The sequence below is a fragment of the Chelon labrosus genome (genome assembly GCF_963514085.1).
Source record: "Chelon labrosus genome assembly, chromosome: 11".
NCBI classification, from domain to species: domain Eukaryota; kingdom Metazoa; phylum Chordata; class Actinopteri; order Mugiliformes; family Mugilidae; genus Chelon; species Chelon labrosus.
In genome coordinates this window covers 9,911,692-9,931,648 of record NC_140344.1, presented here as the reverse complement: position 1 = coordinate 9,931,648, position 19,957 = coordinate 9,911,692, and the positions used below count along the sequence as shown (strand labels likewise).

General features: G+C 42.0%; 3 protein-coding genes across 7 annotated transcripts; 1 reads left to right on the top strand and 2 right to left on the bottom strand.

Annotated features, from left to right (window-relative positions):
- Positions 1 to 1,715: 1,715 nt before the first annotated feature.
- On the bottom strand, positions 1,716 to 3,134 carry aplnr2 (apelin receptor 2; the record flags this gene model as incomplete). The annotated part of the gene is made up of 1 exon (XM_084555943.1): positions 1,716 to 3,134. One exon carries the CDS (start codon positions 3,132 to 3,134, stop codon positions 1,716 to 1,718), a length of 1,419 nt encoding a protein of 472 aa, XP_084412069.1.
- Positions 3,135 to 6,746: 3,612 nt separating this feature from the next.
- On the top strand, positions 6,747 to 7,674 carry LOC311496290 (endonuclease domain-containing 1 protein-like). Its single transcript, XM_084556092.1, has 2 exons — positions 6,747 to 6,933; positions 7,031 to 7,674. Exons 1-2 carry the CDS (start codon positions 6,748 to 6,750, stop codon positions 7,634 to 7,636), a joined length of 792 nt encoding a protein of 263 aa, XP_084412218.1. The 5' UTR covers position 6,747; the 3' UTR covers positions 7,637 to 7,674.
- Positions 7,675 to 9,090: 1,416 nt separating this feature from the next.
- On the bottom strand, positions 9,091 to 17,085 carry pus7 (pseudouridine synthase 7). 5 transcript variants are annotated; one of them, XR_014699322.1, is made up of 18 exons: positions 16,995 to 17,085; positions 16,712 to 16,813; positions 16,040 to 16,339; positions 15,852 to 15,936; positions 15,574 to 15,690; positions 15,318 to 15,462; positions 14,509 to 14,620; positions 14,318 to 14,395; positions 14,036 to 14,164; positions 13,152 to 13,277; positions 13,005 to 13,066; positions 12,750 to 12,910; positions 12,351 to 12,477; positions 10,851 to 10,952; positions 10,405 to 10,534; positions 9,940 to 10,031; positions 9,420 to 9,606; positions 9,091 to 9,227 (listed from the first exon to the last, which is right to left on the bottom strand). XR_014699322.1 is itself a non-coding variant. In XM_084554787.1 (17 exons), exons 3-17 carry the CDS (start codon positions 16,327 to 16,329, stop codon positions 9,470 to 9,472), a joined length of 1,893 nt encoding a protein of 630 aa, XP_084410913.1. In that variant the 5' UTR covers positions 16,330 to 16,339; positions 16,712 to 16,813; positions 16,995 to 17,085; the 3' UTR covers positions 9,091 to 9,469. The 5 variants fall into 5 exon arrangements, 3 of the variants coding, with proteins under 3 accessions (XP_084410913.1, XP_084410914.1, XP_084410915.1); XR_014699323.1 differs by having other exon boundaries at positions 9,091 to 9,220; XM_084554787.1 differs by having other exon boundaries at positions 9,091 to 9,606.
- Positions 17,086 to 19,957: the final 2,872 nt, after the last annotated feature.

The window sequence follows — 19,957 nt, the reverse complement described above, 5'->3', positions numbered from 1 at the left end:
TAAGAAACTGACAATGTGGAGCTGATTAAACCTACTTCCTGCTACCCGCTGTTTGGCAGTCCAGGGGGTTCCTAACCCTGGGGTCAAGCCTTTCCTGTGGGTCACCTGGGTATGTCAAGAAAATGATTGATGGGAAAAACCAAAGTCCTGACACTCATGTCTCATAATGTTTCTTGACTTTGTTTGTAATACTGTAAGTGATATTAACCCATATTAGATGCTCAGAGGGGAATCCCTCTTTTGTGCAGCTATGGTAATAAGTATTTTTGTTTTATAAGCTAAAATGTAGGAAGTCTTTGTCATAATTGTTAAGAAAATGTCTGTATGTTTTGTGAGGGAGTCAAAAAATGAAAAAATAAAATAACAGAATACAGAGAAGAAAGTACCTGGGACATCCACTAAAGGAAAGGCATTTTTACCAAAGCAAATATACTGTCTTATAAGTAATAGCTGTTTTATACTGTATATAATGGTGCACACACTGACACTGAGAAATCTGTGACTGTATATTTATGAGTGCGTTGATTTTGTTGTTGTTGACATAAAGAGAAATCTAAACATACATTTGTGATTTTAATTTATTCATTTACTTTTTGGCAGACAAAAGTAGACAGCAACACATGTGCCCAGGACCGGAGTCCTCCTGCTCCACCGGTCTCTGTGCTGCAGGGTCTGGCAAAGGTGAAGGTAACCCCACAACAAACAGGTGATCAGGAACAGGAAGTATCCCCCACATGTAGGTAATCCTGACCTCCACTGGTCTCTAACCTGCAGGAAACTAGTGAAGGAGAAGGTGTCTCCCACATTTAGGTAACCTCCTGCTTGAGGTCTTAAAGACATTCTGGGTGTTTTCAGTCCAGATGAAGGCAGACAGTCGACTTAATTGTTGATAATTTTTCCAAAATTTAAAGGAATGTGGCAATTAACTGTAACAGCCGGAGAAAAATCCACGCCACCAAAGTAGACAGCAGCACAAGCGCTCAGGACATGGAATCAATTCCTCGGCCTTTCGCTGTCAGGTTGTACTGCTTTTTAATGTAGCCTCGGCGCCACCTGCTGGACGGGCTGTGGTACTGTTTGATATTTGTCTAATCAGTTGTTGATGCCTGTGGTGTTGCTGAATTGTTTGGTGTTTCTAATTTTTAGCCTACACGTACTGATTCAGATCGGGTGGACAAAATATTAGAAACATATGCTTTTCAGCACCAGAAACAGCCCAAAAAGTTAGATAAACATTTCTTTGAAACCGCCTCGTCTATGTACCTCCTACAGGATATCCTCAGGAAATAAAGACAAGAAGTCAAGTAAAATGTGACTTTCTGTGATTTTAATAGACAATAAGCAACAAAAACAGTGCAACACAAGTCAACAAACAACTCAGAGTCATATTAAAAGTACAAAATATAGAACAAGCTCACGTTTCATGAGAAGATTTGGTCTTCTGGAAGACTATTTCTGAACACGGTCTTTTAGGAGGGAGAGGAATTTTTCCCATGGGAAATGTGACCATTAAAACCAGGATGTATTCTTTATGTCCAGATGTTTATTTTGAAAATACTGACACTTGAAATGTCACATCATCTAGAGTCTGACTTTAGACCACTTCGGAATTCCTTCAAAAATATTAAAGCTGCTTCACTGTCACAAATAACGTGACATTTGGTTGGCCTACACTTTTCATTTCAAACTGTTATACTTTTGGTTCATGTGGCCTTCTACTCTTCAGCCACCACCTCCCCATCCCTCTCCTCCTCTGCGTCCTCTGTCCTATCTGCTGTTTCCTCCAGTGTCTTTGTGGGAAAAGCCGAGCTCCTTTCCTCCTTCTCGTCCTCTTTCTCATCCTTGTTTCCCTCCCTTCCCCCTTCTCCTCGTCGGCTTGTCCTGCACAACATGAGGAGAGCTCCTCTGCATCTCTTCCTGAATGACGGGTCACAGGTGGCGTAGAGGACGGGGTTCAGGCAGGAGTTGAGGTAAGCTAAGCAGGTGACGTATGGTTGAGCAGCCAGCAGGATCTGATCTAAAGCGCAGGAGTATGGGACAAATCCAAACTCCAGCAGCATGGACACCGTTTTGTTTATGTGCAGAGGCAGCCAGCACAGGAAAAACGCCATCACTAAAGTGACGATGACCCTGAGGAGTCTGCGCTGTCGCCTGCGGTCAGGACGAGGGCCCCGTCCAAAATGTCTGCTGAGGAGCTGAGCCAGTGAGCAATAGCACACCAGTAAGATGATGAGAGGGAGCAGGAAGCCGATTAGAGTAGATTTTAGACTCAAGGCGGCGGCCCACCAAATCTCTGCCCTCTCTCTTTCTGCCTCGTCCAGCTCTGCTCCAATCAGCATTGAGTAATCCATCTGGCAGGATAGGAATTTGGAATCAGCCGGTTCAAGCTGCCGGTCGTCCTCAGATTCCGTGTCAAGCTCCACCTCCTGGACAGAGCGAAGCAGCAAAGCAGGAAGTGCCAGGACTCCTGCCACTGCCCACACCCCTCCAAGTATCCACAAAGCCCTGCTGGGTAAGCTTCGTGGCGGATGGTGGCTGGAGTGCCGGCGTCCAGTCAGAACCCAGTAGCGCTCCACACTGAGCATGCTCAGGCTGAACACGCTGGCATACATGTTGAGAGCTGTGAGGAAGCTGCTGATCTGGCAGAGGGGTTGCCCGAAGGGCCAGTGGTAGCCCATTGCTGTGTAGACGGCCCAAAGTGGGAGAGTCACGAGGAAGCAGAGGTCAGCCAACGCCAGACTGGCTATGAGAGAGTCTGTAAGAGAGCGAGAGGGACGAGGGATGGAGGGAGGATGAGAGGAGGAGGTGGAGGAATGGGAGGAAGACCTGTAGCTTTGTCCACACTTTGCTTTGTTCGTCTCAGGAAACGACGCGTTGTTAGAGTTCTGACGACCGATTCTCAAAATGCAACAGAAAAGTCCAGTCTGCTTTTTGACCTCTGTCCTTGTTCTCCTCAAATCGGCTCGGTCCAGGTAGACCCAAAGCACCAGGCTGTTGCCGAGGCAACCAACCAGGAAAGCGAGCAAGTAGATGGAGGGGATGATGAAGAAGGAGGGAGACCAGTCGCTGTAGTCACAGTGGAAGAGGGGAAGCGGAGTGGAAGTCGGGGTGGTGAGGAAGTCTGTTTCTGACATCTGTCCGTCTGTCTATCCTCGGTTTTCATATAAAATGGTTTGCCATTAAAGTTTGACCGACTCAGTGTCTGCCCGTGACCAAACTCCTGGGGTGGGTCAGCCTTTCGCCTTTTCTTCTTCTGTCTGTTGACTTGGAAATTCTGGAGATTCAAACCATCACGGTCAGATCTAAAAGAGCCATAAACAGTGGGAGGTTTAACTACACATCTACACTTATTATTATTACAGTGAGTTAAGACTTCAATGCAACACTTTCTATCAGCAAAACCATTTAAACATTTTTGCCCCCATTCAAGTCTAAATGAGTCCATTTAAATTCCTACAAGACGATCAGAATCAAAAGTTTGCACAGACATATTTTTATGCATTCATAATAGAATTAATATACCGCAGCAGTGGCGCTGTTGTTCTGTACTCTAAATTGTGTTACTTTAGTTTACATATTTTATCTTTTCTTTTTGCAAGATTACCAGTGCTCAGTTCTGTAAATTAACACAGATGCAAATGCAAATTTGCATTAAAGCTCTCATTAAATGGCCTGTTGTGCAGGTAAATGCTATATCCTGGTTCTGCCAAGTAAGGCTGAGAGGAATTCTGATGAAGATCTCAGCGAGAACGTACCTCAGGGTCCTTCATCCGTTTGCACAAAATCCATTCACAGATGCTAGAAATCATGTGATGATCCTCTCTCTTCGCTTTCACTCTGGGATTTCTTCTGTTGCTCTCTTGATCTCTACATCTGCAATGTGCCCACTGAAGAAAGTGTCTGCCCCTTAGGTCTGAATATATATCAGTGTCCACACACACACACACACATACAGTTGAATACACAACCAGGTCCCTCCTTTCTCTTTTTCTCAAACCAGACCACCCCAGCAGCAAGTTATAAGCCCCGCAAACAGCCCCCCCACCCTTCAATACACACACACACCTCCCAAGAGACACAATAACTGCCCCTCATCCTCCCCCCACAAACACACATAAACCCGGGACACACAAACAGAGTCTCCCGTCCCCTCTGCAGCTCATATTCTCTGTGCACGGACACAAACTCACCCCGATGCACCTACAGTACACGAGTCTGTGCAAACACAAGCGCGCTCTTTGTTTTCAGTGTCTCACATATTCAAACAGCAGGCAGTGTATACGAGTGTCAAATGTAGCAACCCACACAACAAACAGCCCTCACAGAATATATACACTGAATATACGCCTTCATGAATACACTGAAAAGGCCTTTAAACCACTGATCAGTGTAAACTAGATCAGACAGAGAAAATAACCCACAGCTGTGCTTTCTCTTGCTTTCAAGAGGCAAAAATCCCTGATTAAAAGAAAAGTTTGAATGGTGATGCATTGTCTAAATACTGCTTCTGAAGCATAAGTAATAAAACCAATCATCAGTATTTCAGTAGAATAAGTAGGAGATTCATTTATTCTTTTTAAATCGTAGTATTAATGCTTTTACTTCAGTTGTTTATTTACTTCCATTGTTGCCTGAATATATTTCTCTACCATGTGTAGCAACACCTTATAATTTAAGACACTTTTAGATTAAAGGGTTTTAAATTAAATTATTTTATTTACAAATTGTTTTCTTTACCCTCCGTTGGTGTTCATATGTGATGCTACAATTTGCAGTTGCAATACATTAAAAATATGAGTCATTGGTTTAATAGGTAGATATGGATTTGGGTATAAATCACCTAATCTTCTGCCCGACCAGTAACGTACTTATTAACCAACCTCAACAAGTCATTTCAATTTTTTAAGTTCAATGTCTTTTTTTTCTAATGCTGAAAAGTTCCCTGGAGTCTGGACACTTTGGTCCCAAAGATAAATCTAGTCTAGGTGTCAGCTGTAATTGCAGTCTGTCTCCTGGTTTACAGTCTCATAACAGTTATGTTCACAGCTGCAGCTTCTGAGTCCTGTGATTGAGTGAAAACTCTGCGTATGTTCAGAGGCAAAACCTACTTTGATTTAATTGAGTTGAGAAATTCCGTAGAGATTCAAGTCATTAAACTTCAAACATTGAACTTATAATATAATCTTTGAGAAGGAACAACGAAGAAGAGATGCTGTTCATGAGTTCTGTCATGATTTAGCCGTATCATCCACAGTAAGTGTTACATCTAAACCTACACATTGCATGGACGGATTGATGGATGAATGGGCGCCATAGGTCAGCATGGAGTCACAGTGTAAATAGAGAAGATGTTCGAATAGCAAACAGGAAGTGTTTGTTTCCACAGAGGTCACGCTGCCATCAACCTGTTGTTATGGGAACAGATGTCTCTAAAAAACATTCCACAGTCTTTTCTTTTCGCTAGAAAACACACACACAACTTTAGTCATTGCAAGAGACAGTAAGGCAAAGTAAATACACGCATTTCCCTGAGAGGAAAACTGTAGGCTGAGAATGGGAACCATCAAGTAACCAAACACGGTCGGAACTGACTGAAGGAGGCATCAAATCTACTCATTTGATCCAACATCTGAAAATGGTTGGCATTATTAGCATAGTGGACAGAATTAAAGTGACTTTGCAAACTATATACATACAGAGAAAGCCAAAACCATTTGGGCCCTCACATGGTTTTGCCCCAGACCACCTTGGTAATCTTCTGGAGGAAGTCCATGTCAGACTCAGCAGAACAGTCCATAACGCAGCCATCTGATTGTTTCACAGTGATGCACTGTCAAGTTTATCTTTTCTGAATATGATGATGTACCTCACTACAGAGCTCTAGTGTTGTTTCCAACTTCCAGACTGGACCTTCTCCCAGACTGCCAACTCCAGTTGGACTTTATTTCAGTTTCCCCTTCAGAATCATGGAGCCTGCTTTTATTTGGTGGAATGAGACACTGTAGTACCTTCTCCCTTTAAACTTTTCTTCCGATCAGTCTGGGGCCAATTTTCCTCTTACATCCCACAGACCTTAAACTTTCTAATAACAAACTTCTAACAGATTAGAACTTCACAACATTGACAGTCGGTCAGTTTGGCCTGTTAGCATGCTGGCATTGGGAGAAAGAGTGAATTATTATTTTTTTATTTCTTGCAGTATGCACGTAACTGTTGATTGGTAACACCTAATGTATCTGCAATCTCCCCAGTGGATTTGTTTTTTTAGATTGTTTTGGCACCCTAAGTGTGGCCTATTTCCGTTTGGATGCGAATACCTTCAGTTTAAACCTGAGAGCCTGAACTCTATGCCTATATATGACTATAACTTTTATATCTTTCAAAAAACAGCTAAAACCACAAATATATCTGCCTCTAACTGTAGATCTTTGAACTTTCCCTGCGCCTGTGTGAATGACACATGTCCAGGTAAAGGCTTTTCTAACATGGCAATGGCTTGAGTACTTTAAACGGGAATAAGATAAGGATTTGCATAATGTGCCTGAAAGAGTATGTGCCACAGAGCAGGCGAGATCACAGAGCAGGACGGGATATTCAAAGGGATTACATGCAGTGCGGAGACATACTGCATGTTTCATCATGGGTGTCTACAGAACAGATCAAACGTTCATCTTTCTTCTTATCGTTGTGATGGCGGGAGCCGAGGTGCAGGAAACCATTTCTCCCGAGTGTAAGCAGTTCCTGTATATGGGGACGCTGCCTCGAGGGCTTGAGGAGCAGCCCTTCAAAAAGATTTGCCAGTTCTACGAGGGCAAACCTCGATTTATTACTCTATACGACACCTTCAACCACATCCCTGTTTACTCTGCGTACACCTTCAAGCGCTCCGATGGCTCCAAGAAGGTTGATGTGCCTTGGATGTACGAGCCACAGGTAGGGGACAGTTGTTGAATTTGGTGTCTTGTACTTCTAGGACCAAAAAAGCAGAATGTTTAGAGGAGCTGACTTTAAATTGTGACAATGTTTACAGCTCTCCACAGTGTCTGGCTCCAGGGAGATGCAGCAGTTTCCTTCAGAGAACATTCACAAGAGCTTTGAGGATGCTCAGGCTGTGCTTGACGACTACTCCGACACCGTGATCTTTGAACGTGGCCAACTGAATCCTGACGAACACCAGGCGAACCCTGATGACAAGGCAGCCACCTACACTTTGACGAACGTGGTTCCCCAGGTCCGAGAGTTCAACGTCGGACCTTGGAAAGCCCACGAGCACACCATCCGCAGGCGGCTCAACAACTACTGCCGGGGCACCGCCTTCGTCATCACTGGGGTCACCAACTCTGGGCACATGATCCGCCGGCACAACATCAACCGCCTGGGCATCCCTACCTACCTCTGGTCGGCCTACTGTTGCATCGACTTCGACCACAACGCCCCGTACTCTGAGCGCTCCAAGTTCCCTGCGTTTGCAGCTCAAGGGCTCAACGACAGGGAGGATAACAGGGTTCAAGAGATGACGGTGCAGCAGCTGGAGGACTTCCTGAAGAGGATAACTTATGTCAGCAGCTCTTTCCAGATCTTCTATGACAACTGTGTGCCTCCTAATAGCGCTAACAGTGCCCTGCATTTACCTTGAAGAATATAAAATGAGATGGTCGCTCAGATTTAGCATATTTACACCTCCAACAATAAACGTATCAATTAATGTTCATAAATAATGATTAGAAACTCATCTTACTTCAATATTAATATGAAATTTTGCACTTTTACCAGTTTATTTCCCAGTTTTATTTAGCATACCATGCTCTGCAGGTGATTGTTTGCTGGTTAAAATATTCTTTCGAAATTAGTTTTAATTTTGGGCTTTTTTTCCACTTCTTTCGGCCATCACCCAGAGTTTTCTAATAACTGAACTAGTCTTACATACTATGTGCTTCGTAGATTTTAAACACACAGAATACTCAATAATGCCAGCTCTTTCAGAGCTTCATCAGCTTAAAAAGACCAGAAAAATGTGGCCAAATGTCAGCATTGATTACCTTTATTATTAGCTGTACTAATTTCCATTAATTTGACAAATTCTCTATTATTCCAGTTACCTTCTTGTCACTGCATGATAAAGCTTTGCTTATGCATAAATGCATCATGAAATACTACATGGTTGTACTCTTCATTCTCTTTATCTCTCTTTATTACATAATAACAGAGAACTGCAGCCGACTCTGTAGGCCTTTTGTTCAGCACAGACAGATTAGACCAACAGGTTTGCATTTTCACCTGGAGCCTCCTTAACGTAGCACTGCTCCACACACCTCCTTTTAGGAAATGGATGCAGCACAAAACGGGCCTAAAATCTAAACAAACTGAAGAGTTTTACTTATAGTTTCATGAGAATGTGTTTCCAAGATGATCAGAAACAACAAACTGTAATAACTTCAGTGTCTTTTAATTTGACAGTCTGAGAGTAGCCAGTATGTTCTGTGAGTGCATTTTATTTGTACTTGGATCTTAAACTGTGCCATTAAATGTGAACTATAAAAGCTAAATTAAGTTTTAATAAAGTTGGGTGTAAGTAAAAAAAAAAAAAAAGGCTTCCTCCCAGTTCTTTTTGTCGATTACTAGTCAGGATCTGGTCTCTTCAGTTGTGTTTTGGTGCAGCAAGACGCACATGATACAGTGATTAAAACATATTAAAAGAAATTCAAAACGAGGCGGGCGGACATAAACGGAGGTTTGCTGATATAATTAGTAACCGTATTTAGCTTGAGAGGGCAGCTGTATCCCGCCAGCTGGCATATGCCACTGTGCCAGATGGCCAGCTCCACAGTGCCTGTTTTGACCAGAAGCAGACTGATAAGAGTCCAAAATACAGAAGTAAATTTAGCTCTGACGACCAGCAGATGGAGACAGTGTTAATGCAATCTTAGTCACATTATGTGGCCAAACACCTCCCTGTGGGGAAAGCATCCAAAAAGGGAGATAATGGCTTCATTACAACAGTAAACAATCTTTAAAACTCTGATTATGGAAATTCTGCATCGCTGCAAAGACATGCTTTTATATAAGATAATCAAAGACAGACACAGAGGCTTAAACCCATTGACAACTTTAATTTCTCTCTTATAGAGTTTTTCCATTTCATACTTTTGGCAAAAAGCTAAACAACAAAACAAACTTTCTGTACAAACCAGCAGCAGGAATTACTGCATGTGTCCTGGCCCTGAAAGCTTAAATCATAAAAGTCAAAACATACTGAATCCCTGCGGCACAGAAACATTTCAGAGCAGGTAAAAACATCATTTAAAAAAAAAGTCAAATAATGCTAAGTTGTTGCTCTTTGTACTTCAAAGAAATGACCTTTGAGTCCTTATAGAACCCAGTTACTCTCTCACACACATATGCACTTTAAAAACACTCACAATAAGTAAGTAGCCACAGAAGACAGGTGCTTGGCCTGGACGCTTTGGCCTCAGTTTAACCAAGTGGTGTTGAGCTGCGTCTGTTTCTTGATGCTGGTGTCCAGCTTGAGGACCTCTCTGATTGCCATGGTGGCGTAGGTCGAGGGAGGCAGGGAGAACTCCATCCGCAGAGCCCGATACTTCCCCTCTGTCGGGTGGAGGGAGACAAGTACTGTATCAGGCACCACAAATCCTTTTCTCTTATACTTGATATTATTTTGGGATGAAAAAATAGCATAATGTTGTTATTATAATATATAACAGCATTTTTATCAATTCAAGTCATTGAGCTGAAAACAACCTCATGTATTTTAAATAGGTGGAAATATAAAATGGGCTCCTGCATGTACACTACACACCGATTCCGTCATGCACTTAAAGCTGCAACGGCAAAATACTCGAGGGCATCAGTGTCAAATGACTAAACTAAATGACATTTTAATACCACTTTTAACACCTACTCTAACTATTATGAACAGACCTTCGTTGAAGACGGGGGCAGGCTTGTTCTCCAGTTTTTCAAAATCAGAGTGCACCAGAGAGATCCTGGGGTCGTCGTATTGAATCACCTCCCTGTACGGTCAGAAATACACAACACATTAGTTTACAGACTGCCGGTATAAAGGTAAAGAGCTCAAGTTTATGGTTCAGAATAGCAGTCATTATTTTAAGCAGCACTTGTGTTACTCTGTGTGTACACAGAAAGAGTGAACTGCATGTTTAGCCTTACTGTGTGCCTGCACTGTTCAGGTGCAGTGCAAGTAGTGTAGACAGCTGTACTTCTCATATAGAAACTTACTGTTCCTCAGACAAGTGTGAAACGTACTCAAAAACCAAGATGAAACTCTGTTTGTGCTGACACAGCGCTAGGCTGTAAAATGACCTAGATTACTTCTGAAGATAAAACATCTCGTGCACTGCGTCTTTCAAAAGGTTTGCTTCCTACCAGCTGACATTGCTGGGTCTGATGATGACGCGTCTGTAGGCTCCAGCCAGAGAGTAGTCCTTCACTTTGTGTCTCATGTTGTCGATGTCTATTCCGTCTGCAGAGAGCAGCTCTCTGTAACCTTCACCAACTGACAGAAACACACAAGAATTACTGACAGTGCAACAATGACATACTTACATCATCTCTTTTCCCTATTGTTATAGGTCTCATCAAATTGCACAAATGTTTGGCACTTCATTTTGATTTAGTTAAACCACTTATCGAGACTTCAGACATTTTTCATATTTAGCCATTTATGCTGACAAAAACCTCTTGTTACGGGAACAAGAAGGGGAAAGGGTGTTGGCATTTTCACACACATTCGTGTTAAAACCACCTAGTGCTATTTTTCAAAGCCATTTTCTCACGTAACAGGCAAATACACTTTAAATCACATTTCTTACTCTGGTGAGACGGGTAGATGACGTCAAACCCGGGAAGAGGCATCACAATGTCATGAATGGAGTGAGTCTCAGCCTCCTCTGCAGACAACACGTGCGCCGTGGCTTCAAGAACATACCAGAGAAGACGTCAGTGTCAGACATTTCCTTTAAAACATCAAGAGGCTGAAAATACAGCTTGGTAAAACAGAACTCAAATGACATTAGGTTGACATTAATTGCATTTTTCCAATATTAGTCTTTGTATGTTAAAGAAATAGACATTACTGACAAAAAGTAGCTTTTTCTTCTGATGATTAGGAGTCTTTGCATTTACACCCGGTATTAAAATGTTCTGTATTATCGCAACTGTGCCAGCAATTTGATCAGATCTCAATATGCAAATTAGTCGGGGTGTAAAGGTATTTGTATTCGTCCCGCGGTGATACGGGGACGTCACGGTTCGGTGCACGCAGTCATACGGCGAATACTTCTGAGTGAGTAGCCTATTAAAAAAAGAAAAAGAAAAAGTCGAGTCCTCACTTCAATCCAGGTGGCGGTAATGAGCCTAAAATCTGCCAGCTAACGTCATTAGAATACAGAAGAAAAAAAACAGATGAAGAAGAACAGTAACGGAGCGAGTGAAGGAGTTGCCGGCCTCATTTAAATCACCAGTGTGGGAACACTTTGGTTTCCTGGTGCAACATAACGGTGATGGGACGCGAGTGGTGGACTGGACAAAGGCTGTCTGCCGACGATATTTCACGGAGGTGCGGTATGTCGCTGGAAACATATCAAACATGCTTACCCATTATTTATTTTGTAATATTTTCAAGAGATTTTCAGTTTTGGTACTATTTGAAATATTTGTTTGACTTTTTTGACAATATTGCTAATGTGAGAGTATGTTCACTGTTTACATTTTACATTGAAAATGTTAGTTTCTTATAATGAAGTTACCAAAGTTGCCAGTTGCTACCTGACTATCTCAGTTTATCCCTACAAGAAATTGTGCCTTTTTTTTCTCCTCTGTATGAGCAAATGAATGAATGGTATGAGAACCCTCCTAATGCATTTGTTTTATGTTTTATTCTGTTTTTTACTTTCATAACAGGTGTTTTGTTAGTTTTTTTCAGTGTATTGGTGTCTGTTCAAAATAAATGAAAACAGCTAGTTTTATACATGTAAGTTTTTGTTGCTTTTTTCCCGTCGTACCGAACCCGTACCGAACTGTGACCCCCACACTGAGGTACGTACCGAACCATGACTTGTGTGTACTGTTACACCCCTACAAATTAGTTAAGTTGCTAACCAACATGCGTTATATCTGGTATCAGTGAAGCCTAATAACCCATTATCCAGTCCCAGAGTGAATAGGGGTAAAACGTCTTGGGGATAGAAGTTTAGACTGTACTGTAATAACCATAGCTACTTGGATGAGTGGTGAAATGTCTTCTCAAAGAACTCTACAAGTCCAGTTTCCTTTTTTTAAACACCTTTTGGATAAAAGAATGAATAACTTACTTCCTCTGAGTACCAGGTCTCCCTCCACGGCCTTCAGACCGAAGGCTTCTATTCTGCGGCTCACCATGGTGTTCCACACCACGCTCTGGTAGCTGTGGACGTACATCAGACGGTTGTTACGGGGGATCTGGGGATAAGCGAAAGAGTCATCAGAGAGAGCACAACATCTGATCTACACGGTCAAAAGCTAATCACTGTGGCTAATGTAGGCACTGGACTACAACAGCGCTCTTAAAACTTTCATATTTGTGCCCAGTACAGTAGCTATGCTTTGGTAAATGTTTGGTGTGGAGGTTCTAACTTTACCTGGCTACTCAGGAAAGAAACATTACATATTTTGTACAAAGTTACTTTCTGGCCTTCATCTTTAGCCTAACATAATTATTGATGTACACCAACCAGTCCAAAGGCAGTGACGATGTTTTTCTTGCCATACATAGACAGGCCTCTCAGCAGCTGTCCTTCCACACAGCGCTTGTTGGGCAGCTTTTTCAGTGCCGCCTCTGGGTCCTGAGTCTTTGCCCACTCCTCCCTGCAGCGGACCAGAAATTCTTTCTCTGCTGCAGAAAGCAATCAAGGCCAAAGCAAGTTTGAAATACTTCCGAACAATTTCACGGACAGAGGAAAAGAGAGTGATTATATAACGTGTATTACCTCCAGGACGAGGCTTCAGAATTAAATCCACCACCTCTGTCCAGTTGTTTTTCAGAATAGCCCTGCCCCAGACAAGAGGAGGAAGAAAGGTTTGAGTCATACCATCCCGTCATGATTTCTGCAAGCGTTTCCATGTCATGACCTCACCTGCCGACGTGCTGTGTGGGCACGGCTGTGGTGCCGAAGCGCTGCATGCCGTAGTAGTTGATGAAGCCTGTTTGCTTGAGGGATGTCATGGCCTGATGGACCTGCTCATCTGTTCCTGAGATGTTCCTGATATACAGTACATTCATAAATAAAACAACATGAATTAGACACAGTACATTTGAGCGCTTTTCCGGGACCTCCATTTTTCTTGCCACAAAATTAAACATCTCTGCAGAAGTTTTAAAATAGTAATCAGAAAACAAAATCTATGGCTTCTGCAGACAAGAGAGTTCATGCTAAATGTTTAAAAAATGGGGGAACACACAAGAAGACTCACGCTGAGGTGTTAGTAAGTACTCAGCAGTTGCAATACCATAGACACAAAGGAAAAGTCTGTACCAAATGATGTGGATGTTGAGAATACGGACAAATATAAATGATCCTGTAGCTGTGCTAGCTGGGATACTATTTGTGAATGACTTTTTTTTTTTAATAGCTTCAAAAGATGTTGGTTCCACATCCTCTTGGTTACTGCCTACAAATCACAGGTAATCAGCACGCAATCATAACACAATGTCAGAGTGCTTGTACTCCTATATTTTGTCCTATATTCAGAGTCCAGTTGATACAATATTGCCACAACGCTGCATTTGAACTTGGTTTCTTTCGTATTCACAAGGCAATCGAGACCAAGTTCTGGAAACAGTTTTGTGATTGGTCAAAATTTTGCGGGAAAATTGGATCTCCGCTCGTTTGACTTGTTCTGTGATGAAGTGCAATTGCGGCGTTCACATCAGCACAAGCAAACCGACTTGATAGGGAAACATTCAACAAACTAGGTGTGAAAACACAATAAGACCCTGTCTTTATTAACGTATACTGACCTGATGACCACAGTGAAGTGGTTTCCCTGAAGCTCCCCCAGCTTTAGGGGGTGGTTTTTGTAGGTAAAGTTTCCAACCTTGAGGTTCCTGAGGCACTTGTTGAGGTGAGCCAACCTCTCTGCTGTGATCCTGTGTAAACAGTGAAAAGTTTTTTTTTTTTTTTTTTTTAAATTAAACAAGTTGACACATCATCAGTAACGATCTACATAGCAATCTACAATCATGCACAGAAAATTAGAGGGCGTACACATAATTATTGTGGTGATTTGCTTAAACACTCACTTGAGCACTGCAATCTCCTGCACAGTGATGGCCCTCTTGTCCTTCGTTCCCATGTAGGAAAACATGTTGGGTCTAAGCCTGGAAATGCACACATCATAATATATTATAACTTAACTACAATGACATTACATACGTCTGCAAGAGTATTGTCCATTTTATTTGTCCAGATGTATCCAGGAGTATGTCCAGACCTGAGGAACTTTGACAGCACATTCATAGCGTCCATGGTGTCTTTGTTCTCCTTGTACAGGACGAAGTGGCAGTAACTGCCACGTTTTTTGGGCCAAAAGTGTTTCCTTGGAGCTTTTTTGGAGACAGAAATAAAAAAAATTCAAATATTTGAATCACTTTAAAAAGTGTCTATGTGATCCATCAATTGTTCACATATTCTGTTCTTTCATGTGTTTCCAAACAGTATGACAAAGACCTTCTCTTAAATTAAAAGACGGAAATGGAAATAATTTCAAGCTGATGTTACAACACAGAATATTTTGACCACATCTAGTTATCAACACCAACATCCATACGGTTTTTAATCACTTCTTCTGTTCTGTGTGGAGAATAGGTTCTTACCTGTAGTTGTTTTGACTTCTATCCACCAGAGAAGAGCACAAGGAGGATAGAATAAAGTTACTAAGAAAGAGATTCTCATAGACCGTGGGACGTCATGGGTGAGATCTCATGCATGAGTCTGAGAGTGGAACGTGGTCTTTAAATGGTTTATGCATCAACAGATTGGTTTAAAAAAACCAATGCGTCTCTGTTGAGCTCTACTGTCCTTCAAATTATTCAGTTAAAATCTATAAAAACTGCGGAATCATGCAGGTGTGTTGACCATGCATATGCACCAGTGCATGCACTAACTGTTCCAGACGACATGCACTGCCACAGACATAAGAGGGACATGCAATAAATCCTTTCTCAGATGATTAATTAAGTTATTGGCGCAGATATCTGCCCTAACAGCTTTACAGCTGAGATCTGTTTTCTGTCCACATACCTGCTAAAGCCGTCTTCCCAGCAGCGTGGTAAGCCACTATAAACTTTCGCCCTTCATTCTCTTCTGTCTTTGTTTCCAGGCCTGGAAACTGAGTCTTGATGGCTTTGTGGACCAGCGTCCGTTTCTCTTTCGTGTCGTCCATTATCTATAGATGTTAAGCAGATGAGCAGGAGCATGTTGTATAGCTCTCTATTAACTTTTAAGTCATGTTAGTATGTTTGGTATTTTCAAAGGGGCGGGAACCTTGTAAATTCACCTCAATGGAGACATTTTCCTCTTTGTTCTTGAAGTGTTGCAGCTCACCAAGCTGCTTTTTCTGCTCTTCAGTTAGCACCTCACACTCATTTGGCTCATGTTCATGCTCAGGTACTTCCTATATTAAAAGAAAGATTTTTTTTACAAAGTGACTTGATCGGGGTGAAGAACAGGTTAAAGATTCCCTTAAATATCTATTTAGCTCACAGTGTCAAGCTCATATTTTTAACCATTTTTATCACCAAGTGAGTCTGTATGACGAGAGAAGTGATAACTCACCTCAGCCTCTGGTGGGATGGAGAGGTCATCTAAATGCACTATCTTGCCTTGTTTGTTGATTTCATGCACAACAAAATCGGAATATCTGAGTACAAACCACAACAGATGATCTGTTAAACAAACCAAAAGGAATAATTTTAAGGTAAACTATGCAAATCCTTTACTGACTTGGAATAGGATGAACATACCTTTCCTTCAGGACTCCAGAGAAGCCCTCGTGGTCACTGACATACTTCAGGATGCCGACATCCACCTCAGTGAGGCCATGCTTCATCATGTCAGCAAAGGTCTCAACATTCTCCTCTCCATCACTTGCTTCCTCTCCGGGCTCCTCCTCATCTTGGTGGAGAGATGCGCCATTTTCACCATCATTCTCAACTTTTGGCTTCTTCGACGGCGCGTCTTCTTCTTCGCCCTCCGGAAAGCTTCTCTTCTCTCCAGGCTGGATGGGGACAGGCAGGGGCTCAGAGTCAGCCATCAGAGCCAAGCTGAAAAAACAGGGACAGAGAAATTATGTTCAATAAGGCCACATCAGGAAACATGTCAAATTCAACAGAGCACTCAATCTTAACTGCATTTGCAACATGTTAATCCCACTGACCACCTTAATGACAGCATGTTGGCATGTTTGTATTTGTGTCTGACAATACTGTGGGAGTGCAACACTATTTTAGCCTTTTTAACAACCCTGAGAAGTAACAATACATCTGAATGTCATATTCCACCAATACTGGCATACTACAACTGGTGTACTTAAATGATGTAGTAATATCAAACTACTACACTGGAGTAACAGTTTGAGTAAAGACAACATAACTAAACTGGCCTTTATGGCCTATAAGGCGATGCTACTGACTCACTGTTTGTGGCACCGAGGTAGCAAGAGACGGGTGTGTATCTGGGAAACTCTTCTTGTCTTCAAACTGCCAAACGCTTGCAAAGACACTTGCTTGAAGCAGGCACTAAAAGGCAAAATGGACCCATTACATTGCAAACTTAGCAAAGGTGCTAGCGTGTTCGTCTAATCAAATCTTAGCTAGCTAACATCGCCGGCTACAGTGGGTGTCGTTAGCGGCAAACCCCAAATCAAACGAAGAAGTAAACAAAGCGAAAAAACGTTTCTAGTCAAAATAATTTACCTACCTTCTGGTGATATTCAGTAAAGACCTGATAGTACTGAATGCCAGCTCGTCTTACACACGTGTGTGTGTGTGCATCTGTGTATGTCTGGTTCCGGAAACAGATCTGAGCCTAACGCCCTCCCACTGCAAACGTTGGTTAAGGACCTGTCAATCACGGAGAATGCTGCATTCACGTCCTGACGACAGAATGGGAAAGACAGAAAACACACAATTAATTCATGTGCTTTGTATTTTCACACAACTACATTTAGTACTTTTCCATCGTGTTATTTCACCATTTTAATTATGTATTCATTGTATTAATTTTTATTTTCATTATTTGAGCTTTGGGCTGCTGATGAGACTCATTCGTTTATTTTGATGCAATAATGTAATAAACTGTTGACAGTTTCATAACTGGGCCCAACACTTACATTTGAAATGTATTATTAGTAACAACAACAACAACAACAACAAAAAACACATAAAAAATGGGCAGGCAAAAGTATTATTCTGTACAGTGTTGTCGTGTAACCTACTGTAATGACAAATACGCAAGGCTTGCTTCTCTGAGAGCGACATTGGTCTGAAATTGGTTTCTGGATTCTGGAACTACAGTCATTATGCCCGGACTTCCGGACAATGGGACAAATGACAACCGGCTCTCGCTAGAGAGGATTAACAAAATACCCGTCATGCAGCGGCGCCGTGGCTTAGTTGGTTAAAGCGCCTGTCTAGTAAACAGGAGATCCTGGGTTCGAATCCCAGCGGTGCCTTTTCCTTCACCGTGGTCCGTCCAGTAGATCGAGCAATTAATAAATATCTAAAGTATTGTACATTAAGTTAAAGGCAACGAGAATGTGTCTCAGACCCCAGTGACAACTCCCCATCACCTTGGTATGATTTGCTTCTCTAAAGCATATACAAGTATGATATGACGGATATATGACGGCTGACCGTGCCTGACTCCATCTGCAGGTGGATTACAGACTTCCTGTCTGACAGGAGGAAGCATGTGAGGCTGGGAAAACACATCTCAGACTCCCGTACCATCAGCACGGGTTCCCCTCAAGGCTGTGTCCTTTCTCCTCTGCTCTTCTCCCTGTATACCAACAGCTGCACCTCCAGTCACGAGTCTGTCAAGCTCCTGAAGTTTGCGGATGACACCACCCTCATCGGGCTCATCTCAGGTGGAGATGAGAGTGCTTACAGATTGGAGATTGACCGCTTGGTGACTTGGTGCAGCCGCCACAACTTGGAGCTGAATGCCTCCAAGACAGTGGAGATGATTGTGGACTACAGGAAGAACACAGCCCCACTCCTCCCCATCATCCTGTGTGACTCTACAGTCAACGCTGTGGACTCCTTCCGTTTCCTGGGCACCATCATCTCCCAGGACCTCAAATGGGAGCTGAACATCAGCGCCCTAATTAAAAAAGCACAGCAGAGGATGTACTTCCTGCGGCAGCTGAAGAAATTCAACCTGCCAAAGACAATGATGGTTCACTTCTACACTGCCATCATTGAGTCCATCCTCACCAACTCCATCACCACCTGGTATGCTGCAGCCTCTGCTAAGGACAAGAGCAAACTGCAGCGTGTCATTCGCTCTGCAGAGAAGGTGATTGGCTGCAGTCTGAAGTCTCTCGACGAGCTGTACGCTTCCAGGACTCTGAAGCGTGCAGCTAAGATTGTGGCTGATCCCTCTCACCCTGGACACGGACTATTCAACAGACTCCCCTCTGGCAGACGGCTGCGATCCATCGAGTGCAGGACCACTCGCATGGCGAACAGTTTTTTTCCATCCGCAGTGCGTCTGCTGAACAATGCCAAGCCCCCCCCATGAACACATCAAACCCACTACCATCCCACATTAAATGTTCTGGTGGAATATACATATATATACTGTGTATATAGTTTTGCATTTTGTTGTATTTTTATGTTTATATATCTGAGAGCAAGTTTCTATATTTATTCTATAATATAGTTTCTATATTTTATTTTATTTTATTTTATTTTATTTTAGGCGTAACAACACCAAAGCAAATTCCTTGTATGTACGATCATGCTTGGCAATAAAGTCTATTCTGATTCTGATTCTGATTCTGATTCTGATATTACAAACTCGTCCTAAAGATAATTCTATTAATTATATCAAGACTGAAATAAATCCTGCCTCATAAAGGTTCAACACAAACTGTTTTAAAGGGGTGTTTTATGGTTGTCAATTCACCAACAACACAACAATTCATATTAATAATAATAATAATACATTTTATTTAAAAGCGCTTTTCAAGATACTCAAAGACACTTTACATAAAAAGGACATCAAATTAGCAAAACAATGTGAAATATAACATCAAAAACACAATAAACTGAGCTAAACATTAAAAGCAATATTAATTAACTACTACTATTATATTAACTACATTCCTGAGATGGCATTCATCGACAAGCAGCAAATGAGCTTGCAGGCCATGAAAGATGAAGATTACACCAAATAACACATCAAAATCTGTGTCAAAAGTCCAATAAATCAGTAGAAAATAATATTTCCATATAGGTAGTTGTTGATTACAATACAAAAAGTGCACAGGCAACACTATATATAGTAGAAGCAGCATCCTGGGCCTTGCTACCGTTCTTTTGGGAGTAATACAGTCTGTAGAAGCTGTGTATATGTGTAACATAGCTCAGGATGAGAGTCTGAGATTAGTCAGTGCTGTACCACAAGTTGCTCCTCATTTTCTGCCATTTTCAAGTAGTTTGGTTTTGTTTGTCGTGCAGTCTGTAGTGATGTAGTTGTTTTTAAATCCAACTAAACTATTTGAGCCTCAAGATAGCTGCAAGATGATTGATAGGAGAGAAAATAAATAAAGACACACTATTCTTTAGTCGTTTTTTTCTGTGATCTTTGATTTAGTGAAACATAAGTTTACCTTGAGCAGTTTGTTCAAGGTTCAATTTGAAGAAATCAACACTTTG